Source organism: Poecilia mexicana, unplaced genomic scaffold (assembly GCF_051168715.1).
Source record: "Poecilia mexicana isolate PSO_F unplaced genomic scaffold, ASM5116871v1 scaffold_6, whole genome shotgun sequence".
NCBI lineage: Eukaryota > Metazoa > Chordata > Actinopteri > Cyprinodontiformes > Poeciliidae > Poecilia > Poecilia mexicana.
In genome coordinates, this window is record NW_028263375.1 from 9304196 (window position 1) to 9331115 (window position 26920).

General features: G+C 37.2%; 1 protein-coding gene across 2 annotated transcripts; it reads right to left on the minus strand.

The window, feature by feature from the left end:
* Positions 1 to 350: 350 nt before the first annotated feature.
* Positions 351 to 26920, minus strand: arid3b (AT-rich interaction domain 3B). 2 transcript variants are annotated; one of them, XM_088006191.1, is made up of 9 exons: positions 26570 to 26920; positions 22606 to 23139; positions 9015 to 9089; positions 8854 to 8926; positions 6763 to 6946; positions 4442 to 4713; positions 3501 to 3791; positions 2667 to 2756; positions 351 to 1460 (listed from the first exon to the last, which is right to left on the minus strand). In XM_088006191.1, exons 1-9 carry the CDS (start codon positions 26591 to 26593, stop codon positions 1321 to 1323), a joined length of 1683 nt encoding a protein of 560 aa, XP_087862317.1. In that variant the 5' UTR covers positions 26594 to 26920; the 3' UTR covers positions 351 to 1320. The 2 variants fall into 2 exon arrangements, with proteins under 2 accessions (XP_087862317.1, XP_014828961.2); XM_014973475.2 differs by having other exon boundaries at positions 4457 to 4713; positions 26570 to 26914.

Below are 26920 nucleotides of genomic sequence, written 5' to 3' on the forward strand. Positions count from 1 at the left end.
GACGCATGCGCAGTAGAGAGCACAAAACGTCATAGAGCATGCGCGGTGTTTGCGGAAGTAAGCACTGATGCTAACGGTGGAGCATAGCTTACTTTTAAGTTGTTGTCCGACCGGAGCCAGCACATTAACAACTTAATCCTTATTATCGTCCGCCATTGTTGTTTTTCTTCCCGCTTGCGTGTATCATGGCGCAGAATAGTGACGTTTGTCGAGTACAAATGAGTTTCAGGTCGGATGAACGCGACCTGATAAGACACAGATCGCAGGACCCAGAATTGGGTCACTTCAGGTTGCAATGTGAACGTAGCTAAGATTGAATTTAACAGAATAAATACACCAGCTCTAGCTGCTTTCCAGAGTTTTTCCAACACCATGAATCACTGTTTTATTTCTCATGGCTGCCCATCAAACAAAGAATGAAACTCAGGACCAGCACAGAGGTAAATGCCAAAGCCACAGCGGCAACAAAGATATGTTTACTTGATTGTCCACATCCAGATTATTTTTAGCTCGCGGCTAAAGGAACATGTTGCATATTTCGGGTAGAATGAGGTAGCAATGTGTCGGTGTTCGCCTGTCCAAAACAGGAGGTCATCAACCTTACATTCTCTGCTTTTGTACAAACACAGCAATACATTAGCAGAAGTCTGAGAAACTTAACATGGGAAGAGGTAAACGTTGCACCACTTCAGCATTACAAGTAGTTCCCTGCTTAAACACGTCTCACTTTCACAGCCAACAGGAAATAAATGTTTAAAACTAAACCTAAGTGATTAAATAAAAAACAGTAAATAGATCCATCCACTCTGCACACTTTCTTCTTCTGACAGTTTCTGAGAAAACATTTTCTTGTATATTCCCTGAAATTCTTGATGAAAAGCATATAGCATCAGTCAAGTTAACCTGAATAATTACAAAATGCATCAGCAAAAACAGTTAAAGACAGATGCTACGACACCAAGCTAAGGCTTTATGGTCTCTGCTGGCTGCACTTTAGCAACTACATTCAGATCATTATGCAAATAAATGCAAGAAGCAGAAATTATTAGTGTCACTGAAACCCAAGCAAAGTCCATTAAAGATAATCACTGTGTGTTCTGCAATCCCTGTGAAGTTAATAAAAGAGAAAATACTCCTAACAGGTACAATAAACTGAGATGAAACTATATTTATGTGTAGGTTTCAAATGATATCAGAGTAAATTAAAAGTGATTAAGTGAAAAAAAAAGAGTTTTGTGTGCGACATTATTTTTCCCTGAAGGTCCCACTTTTTAGGTTCGAGAGGCATATTAGATGCATCAGAGACAGATTTTAAAAGCTTTAATTTGGTCCCTTAGAGGAGGTGGAAGACGAAAAGGATGGACTGTGAGAGGAGGAGAGGGCGCTGAAGCCGCTGGTTCCTGCTGGAGTTACGGTCTGCGACGACACGGGAGCGGAGGTCTTCTGGGCTAACAGGGTCCCTGCAGCACAGAGATAAGACAACACAATCAAGTCTCATCAATCTGTGCAAATACTACTGTAAAATTAGCCCTAAACAGCAGCTTGCACTGCCCAGCAGAAGCATTCCCAACCCTTAAATTACATTTTTTTACATTACAACCACAAACATCAATGTATTTAATTAGGATTTTATGCAATAGACCAACAAAAGTGATAATTTTACAGGGTTTCCCCCAGAAAACCTGGTAAGCTCAGTGGTAGGGACACTATTGTGGTCTACCGTGTTTTTGAAATATTGAATGTTTCAAAAATTTGGAGATGCAAAATTAGGAAATAATAGCTTGTGAGGCCAACAGGTCGGTGCCCAGTTCAATGTGTCAACCATAAATGCAGCTTAAACTGACTTTTATGTCACTCTTACTGGTGTATAAAAAAGAAAAACTATATAAAAAATAACGCTTAGCCTGGCAGGAGGCAAGCATAGCCTGGTGGCCCACCAGGCTTATAATACACTGGGGGAAACCCTGAACATGGTGTTCAACTTTTCAACTGAAAACCATGTGTCCAAACTTGAGGCATGTGACACAATGTGTTGATGCAACACATTAAAATTATGTGGTTGTAACCAGGGATGCACCGATCCACTTTTTTTCCACTTCTGATACCGATATCTGAGGTTTATTATCGATCAATACGGATCCGATACAGAAAAACAGATCTGGTTGATTTAAACACAGACATAAATGCACTGAATTACAAACGTATTTGATATCTATGCACCAGTTCAGCACACTTAAATACAGCATAAGCTTCACAATCTTAAACATGTAAGAACAAAACAACTTTAAGTTGTTCAGTGAATGCAATTAGGAGTATAAAAGTCAATCTAAAATAAATAATAATAAACATAAAACTGACAAACAGGTTAATCAAACATGTAAAAAACTGCAACAAACCTCTCAAATGGTTCACAAATTCTAGAAATACTGTAAAATAAATAATAAAGCATGACGTCAGTCAGAGCACAAAGCACAGAATTAGACTGAATAGCTCTGACTTTACGGATCGGTCACATCGTCACCGATACACATAGAACTTTTTCAATATCAGGGCCGACACAGAAATTAATACCGGATCGGTTCATCTCTAGTTGTAACAGAACTGTAAGAATTAAAAACTCACGATGGATGAACAGTTTTCCAGGCACTGCGTGTTTCATAACTGACCTGAGTAAACTGTCCCGTTGACCTCCACAGATACACTGATGCTAGCCGGTCCGTTGGTGGAGATGCTGAGAGACAAATCCTTTTTCTTTTCTGCAACCCAACGAAGCCAGTTAATAGCAGTCCTTCCACATTGTTATCCAAAACAATATATTAATCAATTGACATCATGAACTAATTTGGTAATTGATTCATCGTCAACTGCTGTTTACAGACTTAAATAAAGCTCATTAGCTGGAAGAACAACATATTAGGGTCAGTAATTAAGCCTAAACTGTACAAAATATATAAACATTTTGTATTTAACATAACAAAAAAAACTTATTTTCCTGCAAATATGTTCTACCCAGAACTTCTTAAGTGGCATTTTAGTTTCATCTGGTTCAAATTCTGTTATCAATAAGAAAAATCACTTTAAGCACCTCTCACTGTCCAGTTTTTAATTGGCTAAGCAAACAATCTAAATATGAAAAAATAAATTCAACAACACTAGACTGTGTTGATGTGAAGTCAAGCAGGAAGGCCTGAGCTTTTCACATGTTGATGGTAGAAGTATATTTTTTTAGCTGCAGATGCATCTGTGATACAATGATCAAGTGTTCCCTAAAGAAATACAGTTATTGCATTTTAGGCAATAAAATGTTTATTTTCATATTTAAAAATGAAATTAATACTTATTTGCATTGTCTTATGTATCTCTAATAAAGGATAAAACTTAAAAATCTGCAGAAAATGCCAATTTTTAAAATACATCTGATTAATCAACTGTTACTAAAATAATCGCCATCTGCAGCCCTAATCGGTTGTGGTGAGGAACCAGCAGCAGACGTGACGCACCATTCCCGTTGTTGAGCTTCAGGCTCACGGGGTTGAGGTGGGACGCCATCGCCAGCAGGTTCTGCTGCAGCGCCTGCTGCATGAGACGCTGCTGCTCCTCTGCAAGACGCATCATTTTCTTCTCCGGACCGTCGACTGGAGCGCCCCCTGCTGCTCGATCCAGCCTCTCCCTGAGATGCTCTAACGTGGCCGGCTGCGCGAGCTGATGATGTGGATGACTGTGCTGCTGCTGCTGGTGGTGGTGGCCCAGAGCCATCGGCAGCCTGGATATGGCTGGCGTTGAGTTCTCATCTGGTTATAAAGGAAATAAAGAAAAAAGCTGGAATTACTCAGGCTAAATCACTCTTTTAGTTTTTCTTTTAAATATACATCCAGAATTTACACACTGGTTTATAAGTCTGGCGGGCCACCAGGCTTAACTTGGCCCCCACCAGGCTAAGCAACCTCCATTTTTAGCAACACAACTCAAAAACAAAATCTTACCAATTTTGGTCAAGTTTTAATGTAAATATCTCACTACACTTGAAATAAGACAAACTAACTTAAAAGTAACTTTTCAGCAAGATGTAGAGCTTTTTTTTAAGAAAATAATTTATAAATATTGATGAAAAAATGCTGGTTCTATTGGCAGATAAAATAACTTACATCATGGGTAAATATTTTGTTGTAAGTGAAATAATCTACTAATGGACAAAGCACTTTTTCTTCAATATTAACAAATTATCTACTTAAAGTCTCAATATCTTGCTGAAGTTACTTTTAAGTTAGTACACTTGAAATAAAACAAAGATATGTGCACAAAAATTAGACCAAAATTACTTGATAGGATTTTGTTTTTGCAGTGTTAATTAACATAAATAAGGTTCCAAAACACAAAAACATATCACAACCTCCTTGTTTTGCATCAAACCTAATCATTTAACCAGTATACTGTTCCGTACCTCCTCCTGCCCTACCTGTAGTCCGTTTTAAATTTGACCCGGCAGACAGGCTCATGTTGATGCCGTTGTGAGCGGTCGGGGGAGTGTGCACGATCGGGGAGGCCAGGAGGGAATGCGGGGCAGAAGTCTGGGAAGGAGAGTAGCGGTAGAGGCTGCTGGTGTAGCTGGGACGGCGTCCCTCTCTGCGGTTGCTGTCGATCGCCACCTGCAGCTCGCCTGGAGAGCTCAGACCTTTCTTATCGCACTCAAACGGATACAGGTATTTCATATACCTGCAGGGAGACATTCCACAAGAAAGTTATCACAATAAAAATAATTTACAAAAGCATTTAATGTGTAAAATGTTAGGGGTAATTTACTCTCATTTACAATTTCAGCTGGAACAGTTTTGTAATTTAATCAGGGGTGAAATGATTAATCGGATTAACTTAATTTACTTGATTAGGACAGTGCACATTAATCAACATTAACTGCAATTCATGGCCGTGTAAATATGCAGGAATTAGCACAATGGCTAAATTTTATCTTGTTTTAAGACAACTGACTATACAATTCAGAGGAAAGAACACAGAACACATAGATCTATTTAAAAAGAAAAAAAAACATCAATACAGGAAACATTATCAATCATGATTAACTGATTTTGAAATAATCATCACCTAATTTAGTAATTGATTAATTGTTGACTGGAGACAACACATTTAAAATAGGCCAATTTCTGAATGAGCAAAATTTTCAGATGAGTAAAATGAGCCAAAAATTTACAAAATATATACAATATGTAGGGCTGCACAGTGGTTCAGTTGGTAGAGCTGTTGCCTTGCAGCAAGAAGGTTCTGGGTTCGATTCCCGGCCCCAGGCATTTCTGCATGGAGTCTGCATGTTCTCCCTGTGCATGGTGGGATCTCTCCGGGTACTCCGACTTCCTCCCACAGTCCAAAAACATGACTGTCAAGTTAATTGGTTTCTCTAAATTCTCCCTAGGTGTTTGCCCTGTCTGTCTCTGTGTTGCCCTGAGACAGACTGGCGACCTGTCCAGGGTGTACCCCGTCTCTCGCCCGGAACTGGAGATAGGCACCAGCACCTCCCGACCCAACTAAGGGACAAGGGTGTATAGAAAATGGATGGATATACAATATATATGCATTAAACATAAAAATAACACCCATTGTTTATAAATATGTTCAACTCAAATCTCCTTAAGTACCACAGATTAAGTTTCATCCAGTTCAAAAAAAGTCTTATTTTGCAATCAGTTAATCCAAAAATAATCAAAACAGCCTTACCAGCCATCTAAGGGAGACAAAGACTGTTGTCATTAAACAATAAAAAATGTGATTCAGATCAAGAATAATTCTTAATCTTTAACAAAAGTCTGAAGATTTAGGAGTTTGCTCTGAGACTTAATACGCTCAGTCTTCCACTTCACAACAAAGTATTTCTGTATGTTGCAAAGGAAAAAAAGAAATATATAATCTGTGGTTGTAATCGAGCCGTTGCAAAAAGGATTTAATTGCATAATAAATTAAAATGAGCTCAATAAATTCTGATGATTAATATTTATTTAATTAATATTTATTTATTCTGTTTACAGAGACTTCATTATACACTGCTCAAAAAAATAAAGGGAACACTCAAATAACACATCCTAGATCTGAATGAATGAAATATTCTCATTGAATACTTTGTGCTGACAACAAAATCACACAAAATTCATCAATGGAAATTAAATTTATTAACCAATGGAGGCCTGGATTTGGAGCCACACACAAAATTAAAGTGAAATGTTCCCTTTATTTTTTTTGAGCAGTATATATATATATATATATATATATATATATATATATATATATATATATATATATATGGTTTTTATATAAATTATTTAATATTTTTGGTTGTTGTGGGGTTTTTTGTGGATATTTAAAATATCCTCCAGTTCCAATGTTCAATGTTCTTTACAAAATGATAGTTTATTGATCTTTAGGAGCAATTGCCATTATTGATATATTGCTTGAAAATGTTCTCAAAAACAACAATGTTATCACAATAATTACCGGGACAATTTATCGTCCAACAAACTTTGTAGGGTATTTGTGGGATATTTTACAGGTTATGAATATTTTTGTAAGGTGCTGCTTATAGCTGGTAGATTTTTATACCAAATAATCAATTAATTACCCAACTTCCTTTAAGAATATTTAGAAATTAGCAGTTTCTTCATAGCGCTTCTGTTTCTCCTCATTATGAATATAATTATCTTTTCATGTTGCGTTTCAGCAACACAGCCTCGGGTATTTGCGTTAAAAATGAAGACGTACTGCGTGCGCAGGGTGAAGGCTGCGCTGGTGATGGAGGTGGGCAGATTGAGGCCTTTGGTGATCTCTCTCCAGATCTTCTTGTTAATGACCTCCACCAGTCCTCCCTTCTCCGTCACCAGCTTGTAAAGCCTGTACAGGTCCAGCACCTGTTTCGCCATGATGGGAATGCGGTTCACAGGAGTTCCTGCACACGCAAAGGAGCGGATGTAAGGAAAAACCATTGACCATATTAGTAGAAATTAACCACGAAGGTTCTGTTAGGCTACCACTGCAGCCGGAAGTGACCAAAATCCGATTTTCTGTGAAATCCCTTTTATTCTGTGAGGTCGTTGGAATATGTGACTTGTATATGATCGCTCGTATTAACTGCAAACTGCCTGAAAGTGTCCCGCATGCGCAGTAGAGGGCGCAATAGCGTCACAGAGAGCGTGCTCGGTGTTAGCGGAAGTAAACGTGGATGCTAACGGTAGAGCATAGTTTACGATTTTGAAGTTGTTGTCCGACCGGAGCCAGCACATTAACAACTTAATCCTCATTATAGTCCGCCATGCTTGTTGTTTTTCTTCCCGCTTGCGCGTATCAGGGCGCAGAATAGTGACGTTTTGTCGAGTATCAATGACGTTCAGTTCGAATTATCTTTTTTTTTTCGTACGACTTTACTAAATCAAAATAAGCATTCAGGTAATCAGGTATTCATAGTTTTGAGTACATTTAAGATATTTCAACTATAACTGGAATTCAGATAAAAAATAAATAAACTGGGGATGATCTTAGCACTTTTTGTTTATGAATAAAGCATTTTGCCAGACAGAATATGAGATTACAACAAAGTTCTATTTTTTTTAAGTTTGTTTTTCAATAACTCTCCAAAAGTTACCACATCTCTAGAAACAGATTCAGGAAGCTTCCCGGTCGGCTGAAAGCAACATGGCAGGTCGCATTCGAAAAAATCCGATCTGTTCAGACGGTCATGAAAAGATCAGGTGCAGGTCATGTTCAGGTAAAAAAAAAGAAAAAAAATTGTATTTGCGTGACTTCAGGCTGCAGTGTGACCGTAGCCTTCATAGACTGTTGACAGGGGCGGCTCAAGCGGCAGGATGAGAACATTTTCTGACTTCCACACCTGAGGACGTTAGGTTAGTGTTAGGTAATGAGGTTTAACTGGTATAATTCATGTGGATTGACTCGACAGTGAAGCTCATTTCAGGCTGATGGGGGTGGGGAACAGCGGCTTTTGTTGCCGCTTTCATTTGATTACAGAGGGAGGGGGGCTGGTGGGACCAACCGGGTCTGCAAGTCACACTGGTTGATGGCCAACTCCTCCACTTCAGATTTGGAGCAAAGCCAATTAAAGGAGGCGACGAAAACACAGCTGCAGAAATACGACTAGTTTGTGCTTAAACTGAACACCTGCAACAAACTCACACCACAGCTCCAATTTCTACATTAACTAATAATAATTTTGCAGAAATATTCGCAGTTTTAACTTTTTCTCATTTTAATTGATCACAAGCTTAAATGCATTTTACTTTATATTTAGAGACAAAAAGTGAAGTGGGGTGATAATGATTGAACTTTTACACAACTTAAATTTGAAAAGTATGGCATGCATTTGCTAAATCAACATTCAAAATGTTTTAAATCAAAGCATATTAATGTGTCAGAATGGCCCAGTCAAAGCCCGAACTAAATACAACCTAGAATCTGTGGTAAGACTTAAAAGTTTATATTTGCAGATGCTCTTTTGCAAAGATTAACAAACAGAAAATTTGGTTTCTAGATCTGAAAAGCAGGAAGTGAGGAACAACAAGGGGTTATTTAAGTAAATACAGATACAATTCACACTTTTAAAATATTCATATTAAAAAAATTTTCCACGTGTTGATCTCTTAAAACTCCAATACAACAGATAGAAGTTTATGGTTGCAATGTAAGAAAATGCTTGAAAGGGTTTGAGTAGTTTTGCATAACAAGATATAACAATTTTTTGAATCTGATATTAAAATAAAAGAAACAAAAATCTTCCTAGTATAGACTCGACGTTGTCAAGAAAAAAAAACTGCATCAAACAGAAAAAAGTAAAAGATTTACCCCGTTTCTGCATGAAGACGAAGAGCTCATCAAGAAACTCCTTCCTTTGTGGATCACTATCCAGTTCATAGAGCTGCAACAGAAAAAAGCTATTTAACACAGAGGGGTTCTTTTTCATAAATATACATATTTATATTATTTTATTTCCTACGCCGTCCAACCTTGGCAAAGTCTCTGGACGGCTCTCCTCTCGCTTTTGCTCCGTCAGATTCCTCCGTCCAGACGCCGCTTCCTCTCTGCAGACACACAGACTTCATTTTTATCACCTGCAGGTTTGGAAGTTTACTTCCAGCAAATTTTAGAGAAGCAGGCAGGATAAACTAAAACTCATCACACTGGAAATCGGGATAATATATTATGTTTTTTGATATGCACAAACTGTCCAGATTTGTAGGAAACCTGATTTACTTTCACAGTTAAACATTTTCCTACACTGAAAATCTTACAAAGTATTTTTTGTCTAGTTTCTACTGCACTTATCTTAGTACACATGAAGTAAAACAAAACTAACTTACAAGTGACTTATCAGTAAGATATAGGAGCTGGTTTTAAGTAAATAATTCCTTAACATTGATGAAAAAAATTCTAGTTTCATTGGCAGATGATTTCACTTAAAGCATGAGGAAATTGTCTTATTAGTAAATTCATCTTGTCTGTTTGCTTCACTGCAAAATCTTACCAAATATTTTTCATCTAGTTTGTAGTGTAGATATATTAGTACTCTTGAAATAAGACAAAACTAATTTACAAGTAACTTTTCAGCAGATATAGCAGCTGGTTTTAAGTCCATAATTCCTTAATACTGAAGAAAAAGTTCTAGTATTTCACCTATAACTTGGGAAAAATATGTTACAAGTGAAATAATCTGCCAGTGGAACTAAAACTGAATTATTTACTTAAAACAAGCTCCTATATCTTTTAAGTTAGTTTTGTCTTATACATACTTGGTAAGACTTTGTGTTTTTGCAGTGTAATGCTTTTCTTGTGACACATTAAATTCTGACAATTCAAACTTAAACTATCTCCATCTAACCGCAGCTTCCTTTTCCACCTCTTTTTGGGCGGCACATCGTCCTTCCGGTGCGTTTTTCCGGGGACGCCCGCTCCTGGGCAGAGTGGAAACTGTTCTGAACTTCCTCCACTTGTAGATAATTTTTCTGATGGTGGACCGATGAACAGACAGCTCTTTAGAGATCCTCTTGTAACCGTTCCCTGAGCTGTGCAGATCTATGATCCTTCTCCTGACGGTTTCTGAAAGCTGATTTGATCTAGGCATTTTCACCTCTGCAGTTCGGAGTCGATGAACTGGTGTGCCTTTATTTACAGGGAGGGGCCCCAATCCTGTCTGCTTAATTGAAACACCTGACTGCAAGTGGAGATCGTTAGCAATCAGGATCACAAACAACCAGCAACTAGAGTTTTATGTGTCAAATAAGAGCTTTCTAAGTGGAAGTAGAGAGAATTAAGCTGCTGCAGAATGAAGTATTGAAATAAATTAACAAATCAAAAATATTCCTGTAGGCATAATTATGCTAAATTAAAATGAGCTTTATAATTTCCATTCTGCTTATTAATACTTTTTGAAGAGCAAATTTGTTTACAGATATTAATAATCTATTTTATTTATAGTTTTGGTTTTGTGTGGTTCTGATTTTTATTTATTGTGTTTTATTTTGGATGTTTAAAATGTCTCCCAGTTCCAGTGTGGAGAGCTCATTATAAAATTATACTTTATTTCATACGGCGAGTACGTGCGTCACCTTCCTGAAATAATGCCCCAACTCAGTTTTTTGCCAAAAGTGATTATTGCAAAAGAATAAAATAAAATATCACCACATTTTTATCGCCAAAAGATAATTTAGGCCAAAAAAAAATAAACACTTTTGGATAAAAATAACTTGGGTTATTTTTTAGGAAGATGATGATATATTACCATCAATAATTTCTGGAGCAATTGCTTAATAATTACACTTTTTTCCACATGAAAAAAGCTTGTGCAATTCTTTCATTGCACAATCAGCTTTAGACTCTGCAGTTGGGCCTCCAGCTCAAAGCATCTTTTAATAGATCATGCTAGTATTTTCCAGTCCAGCTAAAACCTGCTGCAAACTATAAATGATTAAGCTTCCTCAGTTTATAACTGTATGAAAACAGAGTGCTGCCGTTTCATGCTGAATGCCACCACTTCACATCCGGCCATTTTTACCCCTAAAACTTCAACATGAGTTAAATGCTAAGTCAGAGCAACGCAGCAGGTCTAGTTTCCTGTTCATCACTTTTTCAGCTGCAGTCGGAGCGTTTCAGCACGAAGCTGGAAGTCTGAGGTGCAAATGAAGAGGTCCGGTTAGAGACACAATCTCCCAGTCATGCAAAGTTATGTTTGCTTATTAACCACCACAGTCAAACTCGTGTTAAATAGTAAGTCAGTTCTCCCCCACCGTCATGTAAAGTAGCTCTGAATAATCCCAAATAAAGTTCTGATGTCTTGGTTGACATCTTAAAATTAAAGGTGTTGTCTGTACAGAGCTTGCAAACCTAAAAAAATATCCGATTGTAGAATGATATCAAACAGGCGAAGAGTACCAAGGAATTTCCAAACCATTCACTGCAAAAAACAACAAAATCTTCCCTTTTGTTCTACTTTCTAATGCAAATATCTTAGCACACTTGAAATAAGACAAAACTAACTTAAAAGTAACTTCTTAGCAAGATACGGTCGCTTGTTTTAAGTAAATAATTCTTTAAAATTGACGAAAAAGTATTTGTTCCACCAGCAGATACATTAACCTAAAACATACCTGGTAAGATTTTACGTTTTTGCAGTGTTAGATCTAGGAGCGAGTGATATGGACTTCAATCAATCAATCAAATTTTATTTGTACAGCACATTTCAGCAGCAAGGCAAAAACACAGTCATGCAGCATAGAATCAACAATCAAAACTTTACATTTAATCAAGTGCCATCGATAAATTCGTAATTGATTACATTTCATATACAACTCTAAGCAGGTGGGTTTTTAGTCCGGATTTAAAGGAACTCAGTGTTTCAGCTGTTTTCCAGTTTTCCGGAAGTTTGTTCCAGATTTGTGGTGCATAGAATGCTGCTCCCATATGTGGTAATAATTCGGATACGTATCTGATTTCTTTCAAAGCGTCTGCAGTCTGAACGACCTTACTGCAGTTATCTGACATTTATGTCACTGATGTGAGACGTGCGTCAATTCTGCACCAGAAAAAGCCAGCAACTGTAAATCCAGGCGAAAACGACACCAGAAAGTTATGATTATGAAATAAGTCTGTCACTGAAACGCATCACATCACGGTCCACCGTGGCTTCGACTCCGCATCTACAGATTCCCATACAGAAATTGCAGTCAGTGCCCCACAAAAGCCATTTCTATTGGTTGTGTCTTATTTTAATTAGCTGAATAAACTATAAAACTGATCCATAAACGGTTACGCCCATTATCATTTCCATAAACAGAAAAAAATATAAATGTAAGCATCATGTGTCAAATTTTAATTAATCCAGTTTGATGGATTAAAAAGACCCACCCAAAAAAAAGTCGATCGTTATCGCATCGGCCATCTGTTGTAATAACGTCATATGAAGCCTTATTATATCAAACATCTGTTTTAATTGTATAGTTTGACCCTTATCATTGTATCAAATCCTTATCGTTAATTTCCAGATGGAATTGGGCCCCTTTAATAATTTAAAGTCTTATCTTAATAAAACATGCATGATTTATACCCTCCCCCATGGAGCTTTCTGGAAGTTTTCAGAAATATGCAACTTGTAACTCCTCCACTCATTACATGAGTTTTGACCCAGTGACTTCCTCACACGGATGGACGCCTCTCCCGCTTCTTGGATTTAAAAAAACCCTCTTTTCCGTTTCACTTAGCCAAGTGCAGATTGACTTGTTTTTCAGTAAGCAACAGCTGTTGGAGACAGGCTGCTGAGTTATCTGATACAAACTGAGAGCAAGACAGCGAAAGAGACAGAAAACATTTGTTCATAAGATTAAGCTGTTGTAACGACGCTCTCATGGTGGGATTCTGATGTTTGGGAGCTTCAAGCAGTTGAGTCGGATCTTAGCGGACTAGCTTCTCCACCTCACTTCACAACCTGCTGCCTTTTGTCTTCAGGTTTTCTCTTGCACAGATTTCTGGGAAGTAACCAGTTCATGGACTGGAAGCTGACAGACCGAGCTTGGAGTCTGACAGAGAAACGAGATCCCACTGGGTAACACCGGGTGGTGTTTTTTTCTCCAGGCTGGATGAAACAGCTTCAACAGACGCAGAGCTTGAGCCGTTGGAGTCAGGCATAGCATGTTCGGAGTCCTGGAACGTGGGAATCTCGGGCTGAATCAAGGATTCAAACGCTGATGGAGGTAAGACCAGATTTTTATCCAGGAGTGTGGAGGATGAAGCATCAGTCATGGAGCAGGGTCTCACGATGGTTTGTCCATCTGTAGTCTCTGAGGTTGGAGCAGATGAGCTACATGCTAGTTGATTAGCTTCCTGCTGTTTTCTCTTTTAACGCAAACCATTTTTCAGAGCAAGTGGTTCTTCCTCTTCAAATGCGACAAGTAGAAAAAGACGATCTCAGAAAATATTTAAAGCATAAAAACGGAAATCCCGCCCCTTTCAAACAAACTAAAAAAGTGGGATGGCATCTGCTGGAGGAAAACGGGAAGATAAGACCAGTCAGGTTCTCCAGAGTCCTGCTAACGACCTCATCATTTGACTCAGGTGTGTAGAAGTAGAGACGCATCTAAATGTTGCAGGAGACCGGCCCTCCAGGCCTGGAGTTGCCCACCCCTGGTCTAGAGGTTCCCCCCCACCCCTTGTTTATCCAGGAGGGAAATAAATCATGCATGTCTTATTTTTTGTTTAAAATCTGAGCTCTGCAAGCACAGATAGAGACAAAGACGGGGTCACACGCACGGAAAAGCGGGTTTTTTTAAATCCAAGAAGCGGGAGAGGGCTCCATCCGTGTGAGGACGTCACTGGGTCAAAACTCATGTAATTCAGAGGAGGAGTTACATCAGCAAGTTGCATATTTCTGAAAACTTCCAGAAAGCTCCATGGGGGAGGGGATAAATCATGCATGTTTTATTAAGATAAGACTTTAATATAAATGATTAAAGGGGCCCAATTCCATCTGGAAATTAACGATAAGGATTTAATACAACGATAAGGGTCAAATTATACAATTAAAACAGATGTTTGATATAATAAGGCTTCATACGACGTTATTGCAACAGATGGCCGATGCGATAACGATCGATTTTTTATTTGGGTGGGTCTTTTTAATCCATCGAGCTCGATTAATTAAAATTTGACATACTTCTAACAGAGCGCCGCTGAGTGACGTCAGCGCTCTTCTTCAGTGCATCAGTGTCGTTTTTAGGTTGTAAATCTACAGAAATCTGATTACTGTTAGTATGAACGACCATGCAAATTAAAACAAGAGAGAGAGAGCATCAAGACCTGCTGAGTGAATTAAAAACAGTTTTTATCTGATGTAATGGAGAGTGAAAGGAAGTCGGTACCCGAGGCTTGAGGACAAACAGTTTAGATTTGGATTCCTAACCTGCAGCGACTCCAGGTCAAAGGTGAACCAGATGTTGTGGATTTGAGGAGAAAATGTTTATTTCAGATGTAAAGAGACTTGAGACTGAACTTTGACTTGTATCTTAAGTAAAGACTGAGACTTGTGAACATCTCTGCAGTCAGCATACACTTATGCAAACACTTACCTTTAATTTTCTCTCAAAAAGATTGTTTTTCTAATGAGTTTTACAGGTTACAGATCCTATTAAAAGATGGAAAACCTGAAAGGATTTATGTTTAAACCTAATATCTACTACGATGTTTCACAGAGATCAGACCAGATTCCACTTTGTGTTGGTAGTTTAGTCAATTTCTGTTTGTCTACAAGTAATAATTACACCTCATTCAAACTGTGATCAAAGCAAATAACTGCAGTAGTTAGATGCATTTTTTGTTGACACTAATTATTCAGACTCTTACCAGATGCCACCAGCTTCTCACCAGTTTGAAAGAGTCTTTACATTTACTGAAGTGGCCTGTGAAACGTTCGGGTGGGTGGGTGTGGCTGCTGTAAGACGTATCACATGACAACGAACCTCAAAACAAAAAATAAAAAACAAAGCCGGAGTGGGGAGAGCTGAAGAGAAGGCATGTTAAAACCAGTTTTACATTCTGGTTTCACAGCCTTGGAAGTCCATTAAATCCTTTCCTGCAGCTTACAGATGCGTCTGAACCCAGAGACCTTTAACATTACATTTAAATAATGTGAAGAGAAGCCAAGGCACTGCTAACAGGACGGACTGTCTCTGCTGTTGTGTTTTCACTATTAGCCTCTACTGTATTACAGACTATTACTTCTTGGATATAAACAAAACATTGCAATAAAAAATCCTTTAATTCATAATGGTATTCCTTAAAACACAAACAAAATTAAACACAAAATTCAAATCAGCCGCTTCAACATCTTAAAAACATGAAAAGACATAAATTATCCAAACATAAACTATTCCAGCTTCTCCGTTTACGTTTTCTCTCCCCACTGAATGAAAAACAAACATTTTAACCAAAAAATTCACCAGACACAGAGAGACACCTGCATTTTTCGTTAAAGTTTCATAAGTTTTATATTGAAAAAAAACTGATTTGGAAAAGTTTTCTTTTTCTCATTAAAATACCAAAATTTCCACTTAACTTTTTATTTTGGTCCATCTGAATATGTAATTTTTAAGTATTAATTCAGGGGTGTGAAACTCATCTTCATTTTGGGTCATATCAAAACTCAGAATGTTCTTAAAGGTCCGGTTGCACCAGCATTTATTGATAAAACCCATTAAACTGTTACGATAGCTGTTCCTCCAGGATTTTGTGATTCTTTTTGTGATTTTTGTAATCAAAATCAGAGACTTTCTGGTGCTAATTTAGAAATATTTGCAAGGACTTTTTATGATGTTTGAACTTTATAGGATACAGACGATAACTTGACATCAGGTAAGGCTGAGGCAGCAGTCACTTAACCCCCAATTTTTTACCAATTTTGAGAAAATGTTGCAGTAAAATCTGAAAAAATGTGGGGATTTGTTGATTTTGTGACAATTTTGCAGAGTGGTCAAAAACTGTAAGGAGTTATTGACGTAATTTGGAAACTAGATGGCCACATAAAAAGCTACGGCGGGCCAGATTTGGCCCCTGGGCCTCGAGTTTGATGTGTATTAAATGATTGATAATTTGATCAGTACTAGACTTTCTACCAAATACCTTTTTACTCTTACTTGAGTAATTTCTTGGATGTTTTAATTTACTTGAATAAAACTTTCTTGAAGTAGTGCTAATCTTGATTAAATATTTTAGGTATTCTGCCCACTTCTCGCTTTGACTGCAAAAAAATCTTTTAAAAAGCAAAACCTTGAAAGTATCCGAATTGGGCCTTTAGCGAACAAAGCGGAGGGAGATTAAACGAGTCAGGCTCTTTGGGAAGTTTAAAGTGACGTGTGTTATTCCTCAATCACCATCCCCCCCTTCAAGCAACCAGCAAGACATTAAAGGTTAAATATGTGAGGGCAGTGAGAGTGCAACTGCGCAGAAAAGCCTGCTGAGAGCCCATTTTCTAGCTGAAGTGCTCTGAAAGCTTTATTATGATGCAGGCATTAAAACTGAAAGCCGACGCAGAATGTGCGTTTTTTCCACAGTATTCATTTGATTACATTGCATTTGACATTACAAATCCTGAATTTCTCTGCCTTAGTGGAGAATTGTCATGTAGGACTAAAGCATGTCAATGGCACACAGGTGATCCCTGTGTTTAGATGATCATGTTGTAGATTAAAACAAACATGTGTTAAGGCAACAAACCATGTTTTTATATTAGACATAATTAAATCCCCTAAAGATTGCCTTTGTGGTCATTCATAACATCAGACTTTTCTCAAAGGCGCTTTGTTTAGCAATTATGCCTTATATACAAATCTTCCTGCTCACTTAATGTTTAATGTGGCAACAAGATGTCATTTGAGGCTAATAACCAGATTTTTTTTAGCCTGGGAACCATTAATCAGTTAGTTCATGTGTTTATAGTAAAAACAATTCAAACTGGAAACACTGGCACACAATTAGCAGCTGCATCGCTGTGATAAACCCAGACGTGTCGCTTGTTTCCCAGATTTACAGCCACATTCCTCTCAGAGTTAATTTCCTCTCATGCCAACAGGCCACTCTGTGTCTGGGCTAGTCCCCACACAGTTGGCAAACATTTGGTCAAAAACTACCGTCTGTCCAGTTAGGAAGTCTTTCTATGCTTTAAAATGTTTGGTTCCACTAACCTCAAAGCCTTGACCCACACTAAACTGGGAAACTAGCAGGAGATTGTAACCGTTTTGCTAGGCAACCAAGCTAACCACAGCTAGCAAAACAAACCAATACCAATGCATGTTTAACACTTGAGAAATATTTTTATTTGTAGAGGTTATACAGTTGTAAAGGTGACATCCTTCAGCTGTAAAGCACCTGATTAAGCCACCAGAAGACATACAGAGAGCGTCGGTTTAATAGTAATAATAATGGATTTTATTTGACAGTACCAAGGACACTACAACATTAAAAACACAAATTAAACAGCAAAGAAATGGCTACAGGACACAAAACCACACAATAACTACACAATTAAAGTGAGAAGGCTTACTTGAACAGATGAGTTTTGAGTTGTGCGTTGAAGGTCAAAAGATAGTCGATATTATACATTTTACAGTATTATTTTTGGCAGCGTCATTATAAGACACACCAGCAAAGCATCTATAACAAAAATCCCCAACTTATTGCCACAGAAATGCTGATTTCTTACTGCATGGTAACCAGATTCTGTTGTTATGGTTTGATTTTTCTGACTGAAATGCAGCAAAACTCCACCGATCTACCTTTACACTGCAAAAACACAAAGTCTTACCAAGTATTTTTATCCAGTTTCTAGTGCAAAAATCTGTGTACACTTGAAATAAGACAAAACTAACCTAAAGTAGATTTTCAGCTTGTTTTGAGTAAAAATACTCACTTAAAAAAGTACTCGTTCCACTGGTAGATTTTTTTTTTTTTTTTACTTATAACAAGACATTTTTTCTATTTTACAAATGAAATAATCTGCCAGTGGAGCCAGTACTTTTACACTTTAAAACAAGCTCATGTATCTCGCTAAAAAGTTACCTGCAAGTTAGTACATTTAAAATAAGACAAAACTAAGAAATTTGTACTAGAAAATAGACCAAAATACTTGGTAGGATTTTGTGTTTTTGAAGTGTAACTTGAAGATGCTGATTTCTTTTATTGTTTTAAGGTTTTTTGATTCAATTTTTTTTCTAAGTTTATCCTACATCTGGATCTATCCTGCTAGACTGATTGAGTCAGCTACTTCCTGAATATGGCAGCAAAGCTATTTGTGTTGATTAATTAAATAAAATGAGCTCCATTAAAAAAAGGTACAGTATGTAACTTTTATAAAAACATATCTGTTTAAACTGTCATTATGTCGTGACAGTTTGTTATGAGACGGATACTATGTGAAACGACAGAGCTATTATTGCCGTCTGAAGAAAAAGAAAATATAAAATAAAAAAAACTGACAAAAACAATTGTAGGTTGACTAAATTATTCAAACGTAAAAAATAAACTACAACAAAAAAAGTGCAATTAGGAATTATAAATACAATGTAAAATAAATAATAAACATGATGTCGCTCAGAGCGCAAAGTATAGAATGAGATGGAATAGATCTGCGTTTATGGATCAGGCACATTGTCATCAATAACTGATTTTTATTTTTCAATATTTTCTCAAAACTAGATATTAATAGTCCAATCACATTTTTTTCACTATCGTCTTCAGTCAGAGGCTTCTTCAAATTCACTGTAACACAGACTGTTACAAGAGATATTTCCTGCCAACAGCCATCACTATCTACAAAAACTCTTTGAAAATTTTGAATTAATACAAGTTACAACATTTAATTTTCTTTTGGGATCAATAAAATGTTTTGAATTTAAAACTCAACTGATTAAAATCTATAATTTCAACCATTTAATTTGAAGTGTGCAAAAAAAGCTTTAAATGGCTTAAAAACCTTTTTTTAAAACATAGTTGAATGCATTTGAAAAACTACTAGATGAAGAGGTAAAGGTCGGACATCTTCCTTATTTAATCATTACTTCCACTTGAGTGCGTCAAAGCTTTTTCCTATCACAACAGCCATTTGAACTCCATCAACCATTTAATCCAGGTAATCATTTAGCCAACCATTTTATTAATATGTTACCTATACCAATCAACATTAAGGTCTTACTTTAGTACAGCTATGTTTTTATTAATAATCAACTGCTTGGTAAAATACACGTCGCCTCTTGACTGTTGGTGCTTTAATTGTGCACATCCTGAAGAAGGTGATGTGTTTAATAGACCCTCATAAAGATAATTTCTTTCTCAGTTTTCAGGAGTTAAACCACCAAAAACAGCATTTCCCCTTGTGGGGACCAGGCCCAGTTCCCGGAACAGCGAGTCCCCACAACGCAGTATGTCAGGAAGATGGTCCCCACAAGGTATTATAAACAAACACACACACACACACACACACGCACACACACACACACACACAGCGTTCCTATGGTAGCACTGCCGTCGACTCTGCTAATAGTCTCAACTTGGAATTTCTAATAAAAGACGCTGAGCGTTCCAGCAAAAACCCATTGAAGGTAGATAAACATCCCGTTCCTTTCCGAAATAACCAACCCCCAACTTATTGATGAGCCAGTGAGACCAACTGCAGCTCTATTAACAAAGAGCCTGTGGTTAATTGCTCAGAGCTTTCCCACATGCTGGCCTGGGAGCCCTGATAGCACCCAGCAGCATGTAGATCAGAAAACGGTTTCGTTTGCTCTTTCAGAGACATATCATTTAGCAACGTCACGTTAAGTATTTTACTTTAAGTTTTAATGAATGGTGCTGAAAGTAGGAATTGGAGCTGACAAACGTATCACAATGTAAGTGTCTCATCAGTCGATGTTGATAATTACTGACTAGTTTTTTGTTTTAAATATACAGTCAAATGATGAAACCGTTCCTGTTTTAACTGCTTGTTGTTTCTTATTTTTAACTTTAAACTGCAGTTGTTGGCAGGTTGTTGCTAGGTAACCAAAGAGTGAGCGAGTTGCTAGGTAACCAAAGAGCGAGTGAGTCAGTTGACCCTAGCTGGCCGTGAGAAGTTAAGCAGCTAAAGTATTTCCTCTGCCTAAATCTCCCAGAATGCAGTGCGGTTCTGCATCGCAGTTCAGTGAATTATTGAACATTTTATCGGATGTATTTTTATCGATATTATGTGTGTAATGTAATATATATTATTATTGAATTTATCTTCATTCATGGATGATACGAATTAATACAAACAGTAAAAATCTAACGTCACTCTCCTAATAAGCCTGATTAAAATGATTCACCAGTCCAGATGGACGTAAACGAAAAGCTAGCCAATGAACTGACAGAGGGGAAATTAATGGGTGGGATTTTTCTCTAATCCAAATTAATTCGTAGTTTAACCTTTAATCTGCTCCAGTAAGTCAAGATCATCCAACTATTTAACGAACCATGTGGTTACACTGCAGGTTTCTCAGAAACTATCAGCAATTATTACTACAATACGGCTCCTTTTTATACTACAGACTTGATATCGATCTCTGGTTTTCTTTGACCTGCTCATTTTGATTTTGATCGTTTTAGACTTGTTTTCCCAATGTTTTTAAAACACAGAAAATGTTCCCTTAATTCTCTCACAAAAATAAAGATTATTTAATTATTCAAGATCATCTCCAACTATGCACCAAAAGCATGAGTTATGGGGTCGGAGGCAGCACACAACCTGGATAGTTCACTTCTTAATCACCTTTATCTCAATATAGTCAAACTAAAATGCAACAAAGTGAATTAAAAGCAGATTTAAAATAAGGGAAAGAAACAAGATTATTTGATGATTAATATAGAAACAAATAGTACCAATCAGAGCCAATTTGTCTGATACAAACATCTGGAGATTAGGTTCTGCATCGAAATGTGTTTCTTTGTAGTTTGGGCCCTTTTATGCACACATTTATAAATATCTAACATATATGAATGTACATCCGGTTATGTTTACTGATAACCGATGATCTGAAATGTGGTTATGCAACTCATAATATTTACCGGTAGGTGGTGGCTTAGAGTTATTTTGGGGGTTTAGTCAATTATATTCCATAAAAGAACAAAAAAAATAAATAAATGAATGGAAATCAGGAACAACACAAAGCTTTCAGAAAGAAATACAATTAAAAATATTTTTCTGATTTGAGGTTTGTTTTTAAACAATTCATCTCAATAATTCATGAAGATCTCCAATAAATATATAAAACTGTTTAAGCCAAAAGTTGTTTACATGCATGAAATTGAAGAAGAAATAAACTGGATGCAAAGCTGCAAACTGAGTAGGAAGTTTGCTTATTCCACATGATGGTTTTTGAAAATCTTCACAGCTGGCACTAAAAAGTGTGTAATTAATCTGTTTTCATATCTGAAAATTATTATTTCTGAACTTATTTTAACAAACAGAGTCTGGAATCGGCCATTTTTATCCTAATCAGCAACGAGGAAGCTGGTTAAATACTGAACTGTTCAGTAAAAGGATCAAACTAAAATCTCCCACCATGTTTCAGTCTATAAAACACATCAACATCTATTTAAATATACAATACTTTGGGGCTTAAAGAGCATCGCAGGTTATGGATTTATGTCTCGTCTTATTTCTCGCAATTAAAAACAATTATGAGCTCAAACGTGAAAGAAAACCAGAAATCGGAATAAACCGAAAGAAACCTGATTGGTGCATTTCTAATAATTAAATGCCGAAGCATTAATATGATTCCACTGTTATTAGAAATGTGAAAACTGAAGGAAAACAAGGTCAAAAGAGAACAATTTGTGAATAAATCCTTGGAAGCAGAAGAAAGGAAAACAGAAGTGGCTGTTTTCACGCTGAGAGTCACCAGCCCAGCTGTCCCTCCACCCACTGGCCTCATTAATCATAATGTGTTATAGTGACATGACGCTGTTCAAGGGGAATCCACAGAGAACAACCAACCAGGAACGACTCGCAGCAAGGAAACCTTCTCCTTAAAAAACATCTGGGAACCATCATCAGCTTTGGATTCATGATTTCCATAAACGCATCAATACAGCAGCGAAAATCACCTCTGCTCTCATTTTTCACTGCAAAAACATTAAATATCACCAAGTATTTTTGGTCTAGTTTCTAGTGCAAATATCCTAGTCTTAGAAATAAAACAAAACAAACTCATAAGTAACTTTATCCAGATGTAGGAGCTCGTTTTAATAGCTTCTTAATTTTAATGAAAAGGTCCTAGATCCAATGGCAGATTACTTCACCTGTAACATGGGAAAATATATTTTCATGAAGTGAAATAATCTGCTGAAAGATTGTTGTTCTTTCAGCAACTGATCTTTTTTTAAATCTGTTTGCATCCAACTCAGTTAATCATTTCAGCTGCAGATGTTTGTTTTGACTGTGAAGACGAGAAAACATCCAAGAAACCTTTTTTGAGGAGAAACAGACATCTGCACCAATAAAATATATGATCAGCGTTGTTAACCCTGGAATCGAGTGCAGCCTACCAGTTTGAAGAGCTCGTCGTATCCCCAGTCAGCGAGGCCGCTGGGCGACGTGAAGCTGCTCTGACCCGCAGGAGGCAGCAGGTTCTTCTCCTCCTGCTCCTCCTTCACTGCTGAAGGCGAAGGCTCAGACTTTAGCTCCGCGGAATACGGCTGGAAGTGGGAAACATGTTGGAAACTCATTTTCCTCTCGTCTCCCTCTTCCTCCAACTCATCCCCTTCTCCAGGCTCCAGCATCTCCCGCTGTTCTCCGTCCGAATCTTCGCTCTCCTGCTTCGGCTCCCTCTGGTTCGGGACGGTTTGGTGGATCGGTCCATCCGGTTCCCCACACAGCAGGGGGTCCGGCCTGGAGCCGCCGGCTCCTCGGGCCGCCGCGGCCTGATGGGCCAAGAGGAACTGAGCTTGAAGGAAATGTTTCTCCTGCAGGTTCATCTCCAGTTTGGCTCCTGGGTGCCTCTGCAGCTGCTCCATCACCGCCCCCAGCTTCACGCCTGCAGGAGCGGACTGCTGCAGACTCCCCTCCTCAGAGAGGTTCGACTGTGGACGAAAACAAACAAAAGCACTAAATTATCAGAAGCTTAAGACACCTGATGCACCAATCAGATGACTAAATATCACAAGGTTTCCCCCAGAAAACGCCCAGAGGCAGTCCGTCGTGTTTTTGAGTTACAAAATGTTTAAAGTTGGCAGGAAATTTGGAAATATCACTTGATAATTATGTGTTATTGAAAGATTGGAAGATTAATACCTTAACACCAACTATAAAGTCTTAAAAAACGCAGACATTTAAAAAAAAATTAAATAAAAAAGCAATGCTTAGTCTGGTGGCCCGCCAGGCTTACAATACACTGGGGGAAACCCTGTTTCAGAATCGGAAAGTTTTTTCCTTATTGGCTCCGACTGGTGATTGGAACAGGGCTTATTTGTGTGTTTGTTTTTTTAAGAATAATTAATACGGGCGCATTGATTGTCGATCTTTAAAAAGCCTGACCTTCCGATTCCAATTTTGACTGATTTTATCATCTGAAATGTTGCTGAACATAGCAAGGAAGCTGCTGAGTTGGTAACAGTGGGGTGACTATTGTAAACTGAAAACGTGCAGCCGGTCAGTCAAACGTCTCTAAACGCAGAAGGACGGCGGCTGATTTTTAGACCTTTGATGAGGTAAATGAGATCGCCGGATAAGATCACATATAAGGAGATCTTATACTATCCCAAAATAATTCACCCATAATAATTAATGAATTACATTGAGCTCATCATTTAATCCTTTCTGTTGATCTACCCCAAAAACTGTTATACAAAAACTCTTTTTGGTTACTTTGAACATAAACGCTGGAAAAAAAAAAAAAAAAAAAACTACCAGCCCTCTGCACTGAACCCCATTAAAAACCTGCTGGTTATTCCACCAAATACTAATTCCAGAGTTAAAACATTAGTTTTGTTGTTTCTAAATGAATATGAAACCGTTTTCTTTGCATTATTTGAGCTCTGGAAGCTCTGCATATTTTTGTTATTTTGACCATTTCTCATTTTCTGCAAATAAATACTAAATTTTTGCTTGGAAATTCAGACATGTTGTCAGTAGCTCATAGAATAAAAGAACAATGTTCATTTTACTCAAACATATACAAAGTAGACACTGATCATTTAAAGTGGTCTCAATTTGTTCCAGTACTGCATATTATTCATATACAATTTCATTTTATTTAAAACATAACTTATTTGTACGTTACCAATCTTCCACTTTATTTAGCATTCTGACTGAATTTTGTCTTGTTTTTTTTATTGCTGTATGTTTTATTTTGCATGTTTTGCCTCAAACTTCTACACAATAACTCAAATATGCTACAATGAAAGTATTATATAAAATAAACTGAGATTTGTAATCCAGAGGAAAATCTTATTCTTCTCAAAACAGCAACACTTTGAGCTGGTTTTGATTTTACTTTGCAGGTTTTCAGCAACATTTACCATCCAATATGACGCCCAGAAATTAGATTTCATGAATTGAAACAAAAGTTTCAGCAAATGAGCTTGTGCTTGTTTTAGTTTTTATAATAAAATACAAATAAAAATGGACTAAATCCAACAAATCGATGCAATCTTTAGGGTTTCCTTATGTAGAAACTTTTCTTAATAAAAATTAATAGCACATACTGTAGTGTTTGATACCTAGAACCAAGTTGCATATCAGTGATTCTTGAGAATAGGGACAAAACAGGTCCTATGGATAAAGCATGAAATTTGAATAAAATATACACAAAATATATTTTTTTCAAATATCTAACTAAACTAACCTGGGTCATGTGAGCACAACAATGTATATTTTTCTTTTTTTTGCTGAATATTTTTTTATTTTAAATATTGTAGTCGGTGGATGATGCCTGTAAAAGCCCTTGTCCAGGAGCAGAACTCAATACATTCTTATAGTTTAAAACAATTAAAGAAATACTAAAATTATATATTATGACAATTAAGTATAAGTAGTCATATAAATAATTATAAAAGTATCAATAAATTGAATTAAAAATAATTTTTAGATATTTTCCAACTCCGTTGAAATTTGTCCTTAGTTTTTGTCAACACCATCAGAAATGAAAAGAATGTAAAAAAATCAGGCATTATTGGGGGGAACCAGAACTTCTGAGGACCCCATGACGTTGTCTTTTCTCTTCCTTTGCTAGGAGGGCTAGTTAGCTCCGGTTAGCTTAAGTTATTCTTTAGTTTTTTCTTCTGTTTTATTCCTAAGTTGTTTGTCACAACCATGATGTGTCAACTCCATAACTGACAATTTACAAAACTTTGATGAAATTTTGCGAAATAAAAGCTTAATTTTGGTATAATGTAAGGATGTCATGGACCTGACGAGCTACAATATGGCCTCCTTCAGAATAACATCATATAAATTGAGTTAGTTTGGCATTTCGTCAACTCCGTCAGATGTCAACTCCGTCAGAGTTTTTCTGACTCTTTCAGGGAAATTGTTGTCAAATCTCACTTAATTGTGCAACTAATTCATTTTAATGTATTTTACATGAATTGCATTACTTCACATGTACCAAGTTTTTCATTTCATTCACTAGTTTGTCACCACCTTCAGTTCTGTGTCAACTCCGTCATGCACTGTCAACTCCATCAGATGGACTTTTTCTTGTTTTTTGTTTTAAATCATATTTATTTTATTTCTTGAGAAGCATTTGTCTGTAAATTGAGTAAAAATATCACTAATGGGGTATTTTAAAAATCATTTTAGATTTATTTTTGTCAGATGGTGATGACAAAGTTTTGGGTCAGGTCGATTAAAAATGTAATTTTTTTTAAAAAATTTGCAACTGGGAGCCTGTACCTTAGCATCTTCATATTTTCTAAACATTATTTGTCATATTTGCATACATAAGGTTGAGAAATAATTAAAAAAAAATATGGGAAAATTAAAACCCATTTTGTCCCTATTCTCAAGAATCACTGATATGCATGATTAAATTTTAAAAAATTTTTTCTATAAAAAGCCTTGAGAAGTAAAAAAGTGAACCTTAAAATAAAATACAATCGGTATCGGTCCGGAAAATAATGATCGGTTCATTTCTAGAGGGTGAATGAACAGATAAAACTTTAAAACAACTATCAAAGTCATCGGGTGAGGGGAGGTTAACTGCAAATTTAAAGTGGATTTGAAGTTTTATACGCTTACAAATAAAAACAGGCAGTCATTAATTTACATGAACTCATGAATTCATTCAGTCATCGGCATGACAAACGTCTCGCATTGCTAAAAAGCGGCTAAATCATGAACCATCCTGCCCGGCGCCGTGTTTCTGTTACAAACAGCGCGGCTAATTTTCCCCCGCAAATTATCCCACATTTCAGAGACAACCTCATGGTAAACCTGCGCTCTGTAACGTCTTCATCAACCCACAGTGGCTTTGTTACTGTAACAAACACGAGTGGGAGCGTCGACACTCACCATTTGCGCCCTGGAGTAATTCATCGTCGCCAACAGGTTTGTTTTGTTTTCCTCGGTTCCTCCCGGCAGAATTAAGTCACATCTCCTCAGCAGCGCTGTCCTTTAGGAACGCGTTTTCTTGGTTTTTGTTTTGCTCTTTTGGACCGGGGTGACTTTAAAAGCCTGGGTTGGTGTGGGAGGCCGGAGCGGTCGGAGCTGGAGGAGGGGTAAATAACGCGCAGTGTTACCTCCCTGGTCACTGCGCATGGAAACTCAAACATCTTTGATTGTCTCTGACTAGGTGACCCCCTCACCCACAGCCCGGGTGAATGAAAGGCCCGCCCCGTGCGTAAAAAATACTCAAGTGTTTTT

Excerpts from the sequence above, each read along its gene's own strand:
- arid3b (XM_088006191.1), bottom strand. The coding sequence starts at position 26,593 with ATGAATTACTCCAGGGCGCAAATG. Across the intron at positions 4,714-6,762 it reads GCCTTCACCCTGCGCACGCA|GTATATGAAATACCTGTATC; the intron begins GTACGTCTTCAT and ends GTCTCCCTGCAG. Across the intron at positions 3,792-4,441 it reads TACAGGTAGGGCAGGAGGAG|ATGAGAACTCAACGCCAGCC; the intron begins GTACGGAACAGT and ends CTTTATAACCAG.